This window comes from Haemaphysalis longicornis, unplaced genomic scaffold, assembly GCF_048455015.1.
Source record: "Haemaphysalis longicornis isolate Haplotype H1 unplaced genomic scaffold, Haemaphysalis longicornis Haplotype H1 scaffold_12, whole genome shotgun sequence".
Taxonomy (NCBI): domain Eukaryota; kingdom Metazoa; phylum Arthropoda; class Arachnida; order Ixodida; family Ixodidae; genus Haemaphysalis; species Haemaphysalis longicornis.
In genome coordinates, this window is record NW_027526225.1 from 11,066,573 (window position 1) to 11,079,551 (window position 12,979).

The 12,979-nt window shown below is 47.4% G+C and overlaps 1 protein-coding gene across 1 annotated transcript; it reads right to left on the reverse strand.

Moving 5' to 3' along the window:
• Positions 1-599: 599 nt before the first annotated feature.
• Positions 600-2,981, reverse strand: LOC144162238 (uncharacterized). Its single transcript, XM_077692699.1, has 4 exons — positions 2,977-2,981; positions 1,889-2,100; positions 1,210-1,362; positions 600-847 (listed from the first exon to the last, which is right to left on the reverse strand). The coding sequence occupies exons 1-4, from the start codon at positions 2,979-2,981 to the stop codon at positions 600-602; spliced, it is 618 nt and encodes a 205-aa protein (XP_077548825.1).
• Positions 2,982-12,979: the final 9,998 nt, after the last annotated feature.

A 12,979-nucleotide genomic window follows, 5' to 3' on the forward strand; every position in this document is an offset into this window, starting at 1 on the left:
AGCTTTGTCGGATGCCGTTCCTCCAAAACCGTTGCTGATGAACGTGATCAGCCCGGCGGGGGAAACACCTACAAGCACTTTTGCTGTATGCACCCCTTTATAGTGCGAATATGTCAGTATGCGACAAGACGCACAGTGCGACTTCTCGAGTTGCACTTTGGTGCAGTCAAGTACCACTCGTACTTCTCTATAATCAGTGAAGCACTGCGGTACATTCCTACTAATTTCATCCTTGTCAGGCCATGGTATGGCAGCTTCAAGAACGGCTGCCATTTTCTGCAGAGTGGCATAAAAGTGCCTAGTGACAGTCTTCCTGCTCACACCAAACAATGCCGCCAAACAAGTGAATGGCAAGCACGTTTTCAACCGCACAAGAACAAGCACAACGCGGTTATAAACAGGAAGTGTTGCGTTTGTTTGGTCGACTGCAGCCACCTCACTAACAATTGTTTGCAATGCACTGACGGACTGTAAGCCAGTGAAGGCAAGCACATTGCTGTCGGTGTCAAGCAGATCAACAAGTTTCGATATTTTCTGTTCAGGTGAGTGTGTGTTTACCTGCACACCTTTTTCGAGCAGACGTCCAGCAAGGCCACCCTCTACACCTCTGCTGCCCAGTGAAAGTTCAAGAAGAGCTTGTGCCACTTCATCTTCTTCAACTGGAACTTTCGCAGCAGCTGGATCATCTCCTTCTTCATCTTGAGCTGGAACGTTTGCAGCAGCTGGATCATCTCCTTCATCTTAGCTGGAACGTTGGCAGCAGCTGGAGCACCTCCGCTGGCACCATCCTGCACTGGTGCAGTTCTAGCAGCTCCACCGATGGGGCCTGCCGTCACAGGTGGAAACCCTGCAGAATAAAATAAAAAAAAAAAAACCGAGAGTCCCTTTTAGATAAAATAGATAGGGGCGTAGACTGCCATTATTCACTTGTTCACAACATCCTGAGAAGGCATATGCACCTCGTTCAAATGTGGCTATGGTGGCTGTTATTTTTATTAATTCAAAGAAAAGTGCATCAGTATGCTAAGTGGACAACAATGCAGTTGATGCTGACCATAACTGTGTCTCATATGCGGTAATTAACCACAAAAGTTGTAACTGCTACCTCCGTTTTGTAAATCACTTTCAGTACCACGAATGGCAATGGCATTTAACACACATTGAAGAGTTATGACAGATTAAAAAACGCCACCGTTTACGAAGGCATACCATGTGTAGTCCTCGAAGCTGCTCGTTCGGCGCGGGCTGTTGCTGCTTGCAGCCTGCACTGGTCTGGATGCTCGTGGCTCCGCACAGGAATGTACTGGGACGGCACTGCCGTTTTCTTGAGTCGCTTTCGTACAGGCGTCCACACCTCAGGGTCTGTGCAGTGCGAGAACCAAACAATGAGTTTTTGTATCACCAGTTCTAATTTGTGGTGACACTGCTTTACTGTTCAAGCATTCAAAGCTTAAATTCTGAAAAATATTTAAGCAACTATTCAACGTAAACATGCCTAAGGAAACGATTGAAGGCAGCGATTTACTATTTATCAGCGCTTAAAGCGTTTTAAACGAAAGACAAGATGTGAACGTAGCGTGCGTTTACGCCTAAACGGTAATGAACGTTTCCGAAATTCTTTCGGTGACGCGTAAATAAAGCCTCAGAGATACGAGGGCAAAAACAAATAAAGCTACCTTCGGAACGGCTCGGTTCTAAGGGGACGCACGGCAAGTGGTTTAATCTCGCAATACAACCATCCTTCCTACACGCGAGATGACGCCGACTTCAGCCATGTTTCAACAATACACCGCACTTGAGCCAGACCACAGACGGCCTCAGCTATTCACGCGAAAATTTAGGGTCTTTTAACACGGCAAACAGCAGCATCGAACGATTGTTTGCTTACCTGTACTGCTCCAGAAGAAATCCGATGCGACGAAATGCACACTGCACACCCGCATTGGCGGCGTCACGGGCTTCCCTATTCGCAGTTTCACCACCCATTCTTTCTTCATTTGCGGATCGTCAGGGAACGAGTGCAGACTTATTTCGTTGGGCACAGCTCGATTAGTGCACTGTGGCACGCAGCACATCCGGTTGCTGTTAAACTTCTTCGTCCTCGCGTAAAAACGAGGCGGGAAGAAACACTCCGCACGCTACAGACAGGGCGACCGCCGCCTCGATCCTCCATGCGCTGTTTCCCTCATCGGCCGCCGAGCAGCGCCACCATCTATGCGCCTTGCGAATAACGTCGGCGACGAGACCTAAATACGGGCTCATTGCTAGGTCCTGAGGCAGATGTGCACGCATGAGGCCAGTTACCCTCCAAAATGCCTAGAAAAAAACTTTCATGAGAGTCATAAGCAACTGCATTTCTTTCGATTAATTGAGAACAAGCAGGGAAGCCACACAGCAGTTCCGGAAGTATAAGGAACGCCCAACCACCGTGACAAAAATTTTCCCAAGACGGGCGTGCCGGAAGTTATGGACAGTCTCCTTCACAAGACTTTGTAAACACTTTCTGCACGTAGTCCGTCTGCATGATCACTTCCATAAAAAATTTCGAAATGCTTATTGTGTACTTCGTTGATTTTTACCCTGTTCTTTCCCCTGTTAACTTGAAAATATTTTCAGTAAATTTTCAGTCTACTCATCATAGATAAATAACTGTAGATAAATAAGAGCAAGACATATATAAACCCAGATAAATAAGAGCAAAGTTTGTCTGCATAGCGAGTTTGTTTTTTTAACAAAATGTTTGGTCGCAATATCTTTTTCCTCCACGCGTTCTATGTTTCTCTGATGAGCAAAGCTTGTGTATATCATTTTTTAAAGATTCTTCAATCCCCTTGCTTGCATCTCCTCTCCCCATCGTACGGCACACGCCCTCCTTGCTCCAATAACAAAATTAATCAATAATGTTCATGGCGCAGGTAACACTTTTAGAGCGAGTCCTTTTTCGTTCATGTCATTCCTGTGATTGCCACATATTACGGCATGGCGTGGTATGATCTGCTTGCTATTACTCCGCCGTTATTTCGACAATATTGTTGGCAATTATTTCGTCGCTTCTGTACTTCATCTGTACGGCCCTCTTTGACGCCTGTGTTTCCAATGTTTCCGCGGCTTAAGATGGAGCGAAAGTCAGGGACGCCTTATCAGTGAAAGGGACCCCCTCTACCAGTTATAGCAGGGGAGTAATCACTGTACGTCTCCGCGCACGCAGTGTACGCGCTGCGCCCCACGGCAGCCACTGCCCCTTTGTTCGTCTTGGTGGCAGCAAAAGCCGCGGCCCAACCTTCGTTTTCGCTCAGGAGAGGGAGGAGGTCGAGGGGACACGAGAGGGGCAATCGCTAACATGTGCATATGAGAAGAGGGATTTTGAACCCTAGGGGAAATAGCCAGTTTATTTTGAGAGTGGGATTTTGAGGCAGGAAAAACGGCTTCGGGTTGTTTCGTGGTCCACCACTCCGGCGCGAAGCTCCGTTGGAGCCGATGACGACGGGCTTGCGTCCGCTTTCTGCCCTTGGGTATGTCCTGGTGATTTCTTCTGTCAAATCCTGCCGACTGTGGCAGTAAAGATTGATCATGTTCGTTTCCCCGAAGTCCAGTGCCGATCAGGAACCCAATCTCCCGGGCTTCGGCTGATTTGGCAGGAGGCTCGTAGGGCGATGGTGTTGAAGTTCTTGGAGACGGATGTCGAACTGACGAACTCTAGGCGTTTGGATTTGATGAGAGAAACGAAGAATTTATATACAACAATTTACATTAGAGTAACTGGGTACATGAGCAATAAAAGCAAAAACCTCAAACTGCAGTTAGACGCTAGCTCGAAGTGCGAACAAGCCACTCGAGTGTTCCAGCTCTGTCTAACTCTCCTATGCTCGGAGCGTACAGGAACCACTCGAGAAACGACGGCCCAGACACTGTTCCTGCCCCAGGACCTGGCTAGTGGCCTGGTAAACAGCTGTACCCTAAACTTCCGACGCGATCCTCCAGCCTATCTCTCGCTTGGCGGCGCACAAATCGCAACCTTGCTTCATCGGTCAAGGCACCTTGTCTCGCCGGGAACTGCCGAGCTGAGAGCTCCGACAAGAATGCTTTCTAACAGCCAAGTTGCACCTTATAACACCTCGGTATTACTCCCTCTCGGAAACGCCCCTCTAGCATCCGTACACGCGCAAGGCAGGGCCCAAATTCACGTGAACGGCTGTCACTCCGCCATCTTCGGAATATTCAATAAGGCACCACAACCTTCGCGTCAAAAGCCGGTGAGCGGGCGAGCAAGCGCACGGCGGCAAGTACACATGCCTCCAAAAGAAGGGGTTGAAAAGCGGCGGCTACCGAAAGCTAGACGTTCTGACAGCGGCGCGCAAGAACGGGATCTTGCGGAAAAGCCGCCGCCGCCGCGCGGGCGGACGTCGATAGTTACCTTGTCGTTGTCCGCTACGTCCACAATTCTATTTCGGCGCACGATAAAGATTCGCACGTACTCGAAATTATTCCGGAGCCCTCCACTACGACGCGCCTCATCGCCTGCGTTGCGTCGTCGCGTTAAACCCTTGCAGTCAATCAGCGTCCACAATTCTCGGAACTTGGCGGGGCTGCTTGCATTCTTAAAGGGCATTATTCCCGCGGCATTCCTCCGTCCCGACATGCCGTCTTCCGAACCCGCTGCGGTGAATGAGTGGTTTCCACAGCGTAGCGTCGGCAGTGCTGTGTCGCGATACCGAGCGGCGGGAATCTTTCCTTGCACACGCGTGGCCGGGGCGCCTGGCTACTGGCCTTATGAGTGGACGCTACACCTGTTTTTTTCCGACAACCAATCCATAATCACTAATAAATCATTAAAACATTTCATCACTCAGAAACTGGAATAAAATTTGACGAGCGCGGATATGCGGTGATAAATTATTTTCGTGGATTACTCCGCGCGTGTTCACCCTTTTCACGTATTTTAGGTTTTGAATATTGGACACTCCCTCCCCGGTCACCTTGCAAGACACAGCATAAAAGAGACCACCGAAACGGCCTAACAGGTGTTGTCTACGCCTAGCCAAACTACCGGATCAAACGGCTTCAAATTTCATCAGCACATTGTGATTAGAGTATTGGAAGTGAATATCGCTGAAAATATCAAAATATCCATGACAGAGTGACAAGTGGTGAAATAATTTTTCAGATATTAATTTTATTACCGCAGGCCGCGTGAGATATCGAACTGGTTTTTGCTTAGAAAGGTTACTCACTAAGGTATATAAACACTTTTCTATAACATTCTTCTATGGCATCCGCCGTATAGATGCGAGCAGGATTTCTGGAAATGGTGCGTTTTTATACATTCCTCAATAACAACACAGCCCGCCTATATTCCAGTCCATTTTGTCTGGAAAATGGTGCAAATCCAATTGCCCAAAAATCGATTTCAGGATTTTGTTCTAGCATGCGGATAAAAATGCCGGTGAAATTTTTAATAGCGCTCTCAATCTGCTGGCACTTTCCGCCACGATGCGCCCCCAAAGGAACCCGTGTCATTTATACTATATAATGAAGTGGCCAAATGAATGTCTGGCTGACTGACTGACTGACTGACTCATAGGCGCCCAGCCAGCACTGGTAGATCTAGACACTTGAAATTTCTCGAGTACTTTTGCGTGATAGCGTACGGGTCCATTAAGGCGGGATTTTCTGAAATCGCGCTCCTAAGCGAGAAAAAGGGAGAAATTGTGTTTCCATAAATTCATGTTTATTTCAGTCACCAGTTCACATATGGATGTGCATTTTACTGATATGTTTAGCAGGTCTATCTAAAAAGTAGTTTTACTATTGTGCCGTAACCAACACTATCGCCGGTAGTCTCTATTGCGGAACAGAGTGGGTGTTTCCAAATGTTCTCCAATAAAGCTTCAACTGACTCATTTATCCTATTTTTTTTGCTAACTTCTTTTACTCATACAAATGCGGAAAAGCGAATTTAAAAATTTTGTGCTGCGACGCGGGTAAACGATCCAAACGTTTTTTTAGAAAATGACACGCCTAATGTGCCGAAAATACCTAACAGGTGATGCCAACACCAAGCCAAACTCCTGGTTCACATGGCTTCACATTTTATGAGGACGTTGTGATTACGGTGTTGGAGCTAAATATTGCAGAAACTATTAAGAATACATCACAGAGAGAGTGAAAAGCCGTGAAATAAAGTTTCCGATAATACTTTTTTTTAGCGCAGGCAATTTGAGATTTTGAACTGGTTTTTGTTGATATAGGTAACTTACTCAGGTATCGCAGCACTGTTCTCCAGCATTTTTTATGACACCCACCTAATAGGGACAGTCAGGATTTCGGAAAAACGGCGTGCTTAACACATTGCTTATTAACTACACAGCACGTTGATACATCCAATTCGATTCCGTTTGTAAATGCCGCCCATCGAGTTGCCCAAGAATTAATTGCAGTATTTTGTCTTAACATTAGGATAAAAATGCCAGCGAGATTTTTTAAATTTATGTCCATCTGGACGTGGAACTCAGTTGAATGTTCTCGCATTCACAAAGCGGTCGCCATCTGTTGGCAAGTTCTTCAACCACGCGCACCTCCTGTAGGAGTTCATCATTAAAGAAAGGAAAGTTTAGGAGAGAGCGTCACGTGACAATCGTGAAGCCTAGTCATGAAAAATGTAGAGGAAAAAAATAGCGGTGCCTTAGCTCGGCTATGGCAGGATATACCTAGCGTGAGGTAAGGTTCAGCTGGTTATTCTTAGCCTTCCGGCTTGTCTAGGATAAGCTTGATTATCACGCTTGCTGCTGCTTCAATGACACACACATGGTATACGCATTATGTGACACATGTATATTTATCAAGCGGCCCCGGCGCAGCGTCAGCAATCGCCCCAGAGCTAAGCTGGTCCCACAGGCGTACGCCGCTGTTGCTGCGATGCACCAGCGATCGATTCCACACCCGGCCACCCCTCGCATGGTCATCAAGTGGACAGGCCCGCCAGGTGCGGAACGCAGGTCGGCAAAGACGCTGGGAGCGTGGAGTGTGTGAGAGACACATCCGTATAGGGGGAGAAATGGCTGGAAACGCTGATTGGTCAATGTGTGTGACGTCAATAAAATATGCATGACGTCATTATTTTTATGGCGTTACAATTGTTTGTTTAGTTGTTGTTTCTCCCCAGAAATTTTTCCCTAGTCTTCGGTAAAGCGCTAGAATGCCTCCCTAGTCTGCCTAGTCCCCGCGCTTGGCCAAAATGGCGGAAAGCTCTTGCTCTTCAAGCGGGCTTCTTTGTGTTGAGATTGCAGAAGTTAGGAAGGGAAAATGTGTTAAAGACATGCATATACCTTAAAATTCGACCGATGCAATCGTCGCTTTCACGCAAGAAGAATCTGGTTATTCATCATGGTGTGGTGTGTTGAGTTTCAGCACACTGCAGATGCCACTGCCCGCAGTAAAAAAGGTGAGGCATCCATGTGCTCTGTTATTAGTGCTCGGTTATTTTTATTTTGGCCTTCTTGTTTACTTTAAACATTCCTTTTACGTGAACGTTTTGGGTCCGGTTGCTTTTCTTTTGCAGAAGGTGCACGCTCCACGTGCGTCATTTTTTGAACTCAGTGTTCAGGGGAAAAAAAAGGGAGATAAAACAAGTTTTGACGACAGATTTGTTCGTGGAGCAATCGCATTGTATTCCATATTTTTCCTGCGTGGCGTGTGCAGGTATTGTTGCGCCTGTGCACTGAAATGACGACCGTCCCTGTGGAAATGACGATCACCCCCTTTGTCCACCCTGTTCAGAGCCTCAACCTTAGCAGCAAGGCGTACTTTCTAATAACATTTCGAGACCGCTTCCAACATTCCACAAATAATAAGCTTAAGCGCTTGCCTATCGTGAAATTCCTGATAGCAGATTGAAATGTTGTGTTGACATGGGCAGTGCATGCTTTAACGGCGGCGCGAATCACGAAAAATGAGTTTAGATTGCGATGTGGCGTGGCTACGCAGCGCAAGTGTGAAGGCCCATTCGCACTTGCGACTGGAGCGATAGAAGCGACGCGATTGCTGTCCGCGGCGACAAAAATTGGTCGAGACCAAACGAACAAGGAAAGCGGCAGAAATTTCGTCGCTTCTACCGCTCCAGTCGCAAGTGTGAACCACTTGCGACTGGAAAGAAACATATGTAGGTCATGTAATGGTCCTGTATTTCCCATGAAATACTCTGTGTTTGATGCCTAATAAAATAAGCTGTATCCAAAAGCTGAACCTAATCGGTGGGGGCTTACTGCGAATGTATGACACGCTTCTATTTTTGTGCGCCTTCGGAAAACCCTGTTGCAGTAGACGATTACTTGTGGCTTCGCCGGAATGTTTTTTGTTGTTGTTTTACTCACAGAGCCTGCCTGACAGCACATCCGCCAGGTGGTAAGTGCGAGGCTCCTACAAAATAAGGCAAGAGCAACTCGCAAGCCTTGCCTAATTACCTGGAATAGCACAAAACTTTATATGGCTGTGGCTATTCTCATTGCATCCGTGATAATCCCTTGTATAAATTTTTCGCGGCAGTTGTTTCTGGTTAGCCGACTGGGACCGCATGACAACCTGCGAGTAAATTTCTTTTGAACCCACTCTTCCGGCATCCGTGAAAATACCTTTTTAAAATTTCAGTCGGCTCCCGTTTGCTGTCTACAGAGATGTTTTCTTCCACCAGCAAGGCAGACAGATCTGCGCTGCCGTATGCACAAGCGATAAAACTATATGTTTCAATGGAGCCAGGCATACATCGCATTTTGTGATAATGTGCTCAGGCAAGCCGAACAACAATGTGCATAGTGAAACTAGTAAGGCTTGAGCCTGGAGATTAGCTATGTCACGGCTAGCAAGAAATGAGCAACCGCGGGTAAATGTAACAAAAACGTTTTCAAGGAGGGACTTGCAATAATTTATGTGCACGCCGCCATTATTGCTGCTCACGAACTTCATGCCCCTATGGATGCAGCACTAACGTATCTGGTAATACTTCAGGGTCTTGGGCATCTTGCTGTCAATCTCTACATCACGCTTTTTCACTCCTGTGATAGTTCTAGTGTCCCTCTTCCAAAGCTGCACGTGGTTTGCAGCGCGGTATGCAGACATTTTTGCCCTGAGCTCATCAAATGTGGCAACCAAAGGAAAGTACCTCGTGGCCAGTTTCCTTCATTCCTTGCGATGGAGCACGTTGGTTGTGGCATCAGTCCTTAATTGAAGTGGTGTGGTGGAGCAATGAACGAGTGCTGGTGGATGCGCAGCTACTGCAGAGGAGGCCTCCCCCTTTGGCGCGCTGCAGCCGGTCGATGTGGCCCAGGGCCTGCTGCTCTACCGCCATCCCGATTGTCCACACCCCCGCCTTGGCCAGTGATTTGTGGCACTGTGAACTCCAAAGCAAGCACAGGCGCCTTTGCGGTAGTCACCCTCCAACTGCCACCAATTTGGTTTCGGCAAGGTGACCAGCAGCAGCGCACACACCAGCAGCCCTACAGCCAAAGGCTGTCTGTTGGGAGCAGCCACAGTCTTGGGCGGCCACCTTACTCACAGCCGAGGTGGCCATCCGGTCCTGGCACGGAGCTGCTTGGCGGCCTGGCAGAAGCCATCTCGGTGGTCCAGCATGAGCCCCAGGTCGCGCACCCTGGTCTTCCACCAGAGCTGCTCGCTGTCAATTTGCAGGCATGTGACCCTGCAGCAGGCCTGGGTGTCCCAGTGAACAAGCATCGCCTCCATCTCGGTGCCCGACAGCTGCAGGCTGACATTGGCGAGCTTGGCCCGCACTGCATCCGGGGGTGCCTGCAGCTGCAGCACGACGCCTCGGCAGCCCGCCATGGGGCCTAGTGCCTACAGGGCTGCGTCGGTGGCGTACACAGACAGGTACACCCTGTGCGCCCTTCTACTTGGCAGGCCGTCTGATAGTGCCACTGTGACCATGTTGAAGAGTCCGGGGCTGACGACTGTGCCCTACAGGGTGCCCACATCCACTGGTTGAGGCACCGACAGGGCGTTGCCTACCTGCCTTTGTGCCATGAGGCCCGTCACGAACGCCTCGACGGAGCCCCGCAGCTTGTCCGCAGTGCCGGCCTCCTTTATGGCCAGGGAGATGACAGGGTGCTGGAGGTTGTTGAAGGCACCCTTTATTCCCCCCCCCCCCCCCCCGATAGAAAAAAAAGCGCGGAAGTTTGCAAGCGCCCTTAAAGGCTATGAAGATAAAATACATGTTTGGTTCATTAAAAAGACTGCCTTGTCCGGATAACAATGATATCAGTCTTACAGCAAACTTCAAAGGAATTATCGATATATTAAATTAAACATTTGAAGCAATGGCGAATCCCCGCCCACTTTCCGGCGGCGATTTCACTATGACAGCACAGGATCTTGTTGGACGATTGGTGCCCAACGACCTAAGTCATCGCCAAGGAACATGATTGCGCGATTGTAGAGGGGCCTTCATTGATCTTATCATTTGAATTCCAACGTGCAGTTAGCACACTCACAATTACGTTTTAGTGATAGCCTATATATATATATATATATATATATATATATATATATATATATATATATACATATACCACTCCTGCCGATGTTACTTCACTGCAGCGCTAAATTTGAAAATTTATGATATTTGTTGCATTGCTTCGGTTGAAAAAAAGCGTCTGTAATTAGAATGGAGCTGTGCGAGTTACCAAAGGCTAGTGCTATTAAATTGAACAAATTAGTGTTTTGTCTTCAAATAGGCCCTTTAAGGTTCTCTCATGATATTGGTGTTGATTATGATTGTATTTGTGCCAGGTTAAGTTGTAAATTGGGCGAAAATCCGCAGACCGCGTGGTACAAATCTATGCCCGTTATACAGGACGTACATTGTACACACGAGAACATTGTGCAGGCATGCATTAACCGGCCATAGTTTCATGCAATTACTTGCTTTATTTCAACGTGTGGAGTATGATGAGTGTGACATCCGCAATAAAATGACGTAGGCCGTAAGAATTAGATTTTTTTATTTAGTTCTTGCCCAAAATGCAAAGTAAAATGTTTTTGCATTCAACGTCCGTACATTAGCTGCCAGTGTAAGGCCAATGGAGCTCATTCTGTGCAGTATACATCGAATCTTTGCACTTGCGTTATGTGTAGCGCAGGTCTTACCTCCAAAAAACGAGAGGCTATGAATTATGCATGCAAGAAGCGTTATATCACTAACAATAATTTTAACAAATATCAACCCTAAACAGACAGACATCACGCGCAAGAACAGCGCTGTTAAGTGCGAAAATTACATGAACGTGGCAGTATTAGTCCACACGCAAAGCGGAATAATTCAGCCATCGGCATTTGTTAAGTCGTGCCAGTTTAAATTTGCGCTTCTGTTTTGAGTCTCATCGGGGCGGAGAAGCTTGTGCTTTGTAACATAATGAATCTGGTTGACATTTCTGCACAACCCAAATGTAGAGTCTGCTGTAATGAGCTTGGTGTTCTCAAATAGTTGCATTCTTAGCAGTCAAGTTGTCAATGCTTCGTGCATAAATGCCCTATAATCTGCCTGAAGGCGTGTACTATCAAATTAGACCTTTTCTGGAGCAGCCACCCCCTTTAGTTACCACTCCCAGATGGGGTTGAGCAAGTCACTGCAAAGTTCGCATTCAATGCTGTATCGAACTTTATATTTAGCAAGAAAAAATAATAACGCAAATACGGCGATGTCTGACCATACTCATGCGGGTAGGCATGTTCTGTGCAAGGTGAGCAAAATATTGCTACATTTTTAATTTTGTCGTGAGATCTGATGAAAGAGTTATAATGCGGTCCTACCATTTTGGTTTCAAACTTTAATGAAAGGACATACTTTTTAGCTGGCGCGTGCGCTGCCATTTTTCAGCCGAGTACACACTGCCGGTTTTAAAGCTGAACGATAAAAAAAGTATTTGCAGTTCATGAGCATGGGCGGCTCTGGAATGTATAGGGCGCACAGAAGTTTTGTAGTTTTCGTTGCAGACGCGGGAAATGGAAATTATGTCTGAAATCTTCTTGGTCCACCAGAAAACGGAGGATTGGGCAGCTGTGCAGAGCCAGCATGACCTTCGGGCATGGTGCGATGCCCGAAACAAGTCAGCATTTTGTTTCCCGGAGTGCACCAAGAAAACATGCGTATTGGCATGGCCCCGCATACAAAAAGACCAAGGACTACCATGCTTTAGCATGAAGCGAACAATAATGACACAGTTAAACTATTTCCTTGGTTGACAGCGACCGTGATGTTCAAACTAAAGCATGGTTTCAGGCTACGGCAGGATAGATTGGCTAAAAAATTGCAAAGTGGTTTACCGTGATAATTCCTTGGTTATTTCGGTTACTTAAGAAATGCTGACGCTTGCTCAAAATGTGCTTCATGCAACATTATAGAATGTATCAGTTGTGGATCCGGGAAGAATCACATTGGCGTGCACCCGTATGTGTGTGTGCGTGTGCGTGGGGGGGGTGTGAGGGGAGGAGGCTGGCGGAGGTGTGTTGGTGCTCTTGTATGTGGCCGTTTATTTAATTAGGAAATTCTGTTGTCATGCACGACCGATTGAGCCTTGAAAGAACGATAGTCCCGCGCCCACAGAACTTCAAAGAAGGACAGGAAGCGTTAAAGGAAAATTCTACCAGAAAGGCACCCCCCCTACCCGAGCAATGGGAGATCTTGATGTCCAGCCCCGACCTGTCGACGCAGCAAGAGCTCGCGTCCAGGAGCCAGGAGCTATTGGACTCATATGGGACTCGTGAATAGGGTTCACACCGTCTGACGCCTGCGAGCGTCACCTGAAATGGGCTCAACAAAAGTTGTTTCTCTCTCTCTCTCTCTCTTCTTTGCCACCAGTACGAAAGTCCTTCACTTGCGCTGCGCACACTGCTATGGTTTTAAAATTGGGTGTAGCAGTGGATGCTCGCGTCGATATGAAACGCGGGAACAAAAGTCCCGATAACAGGCACATCA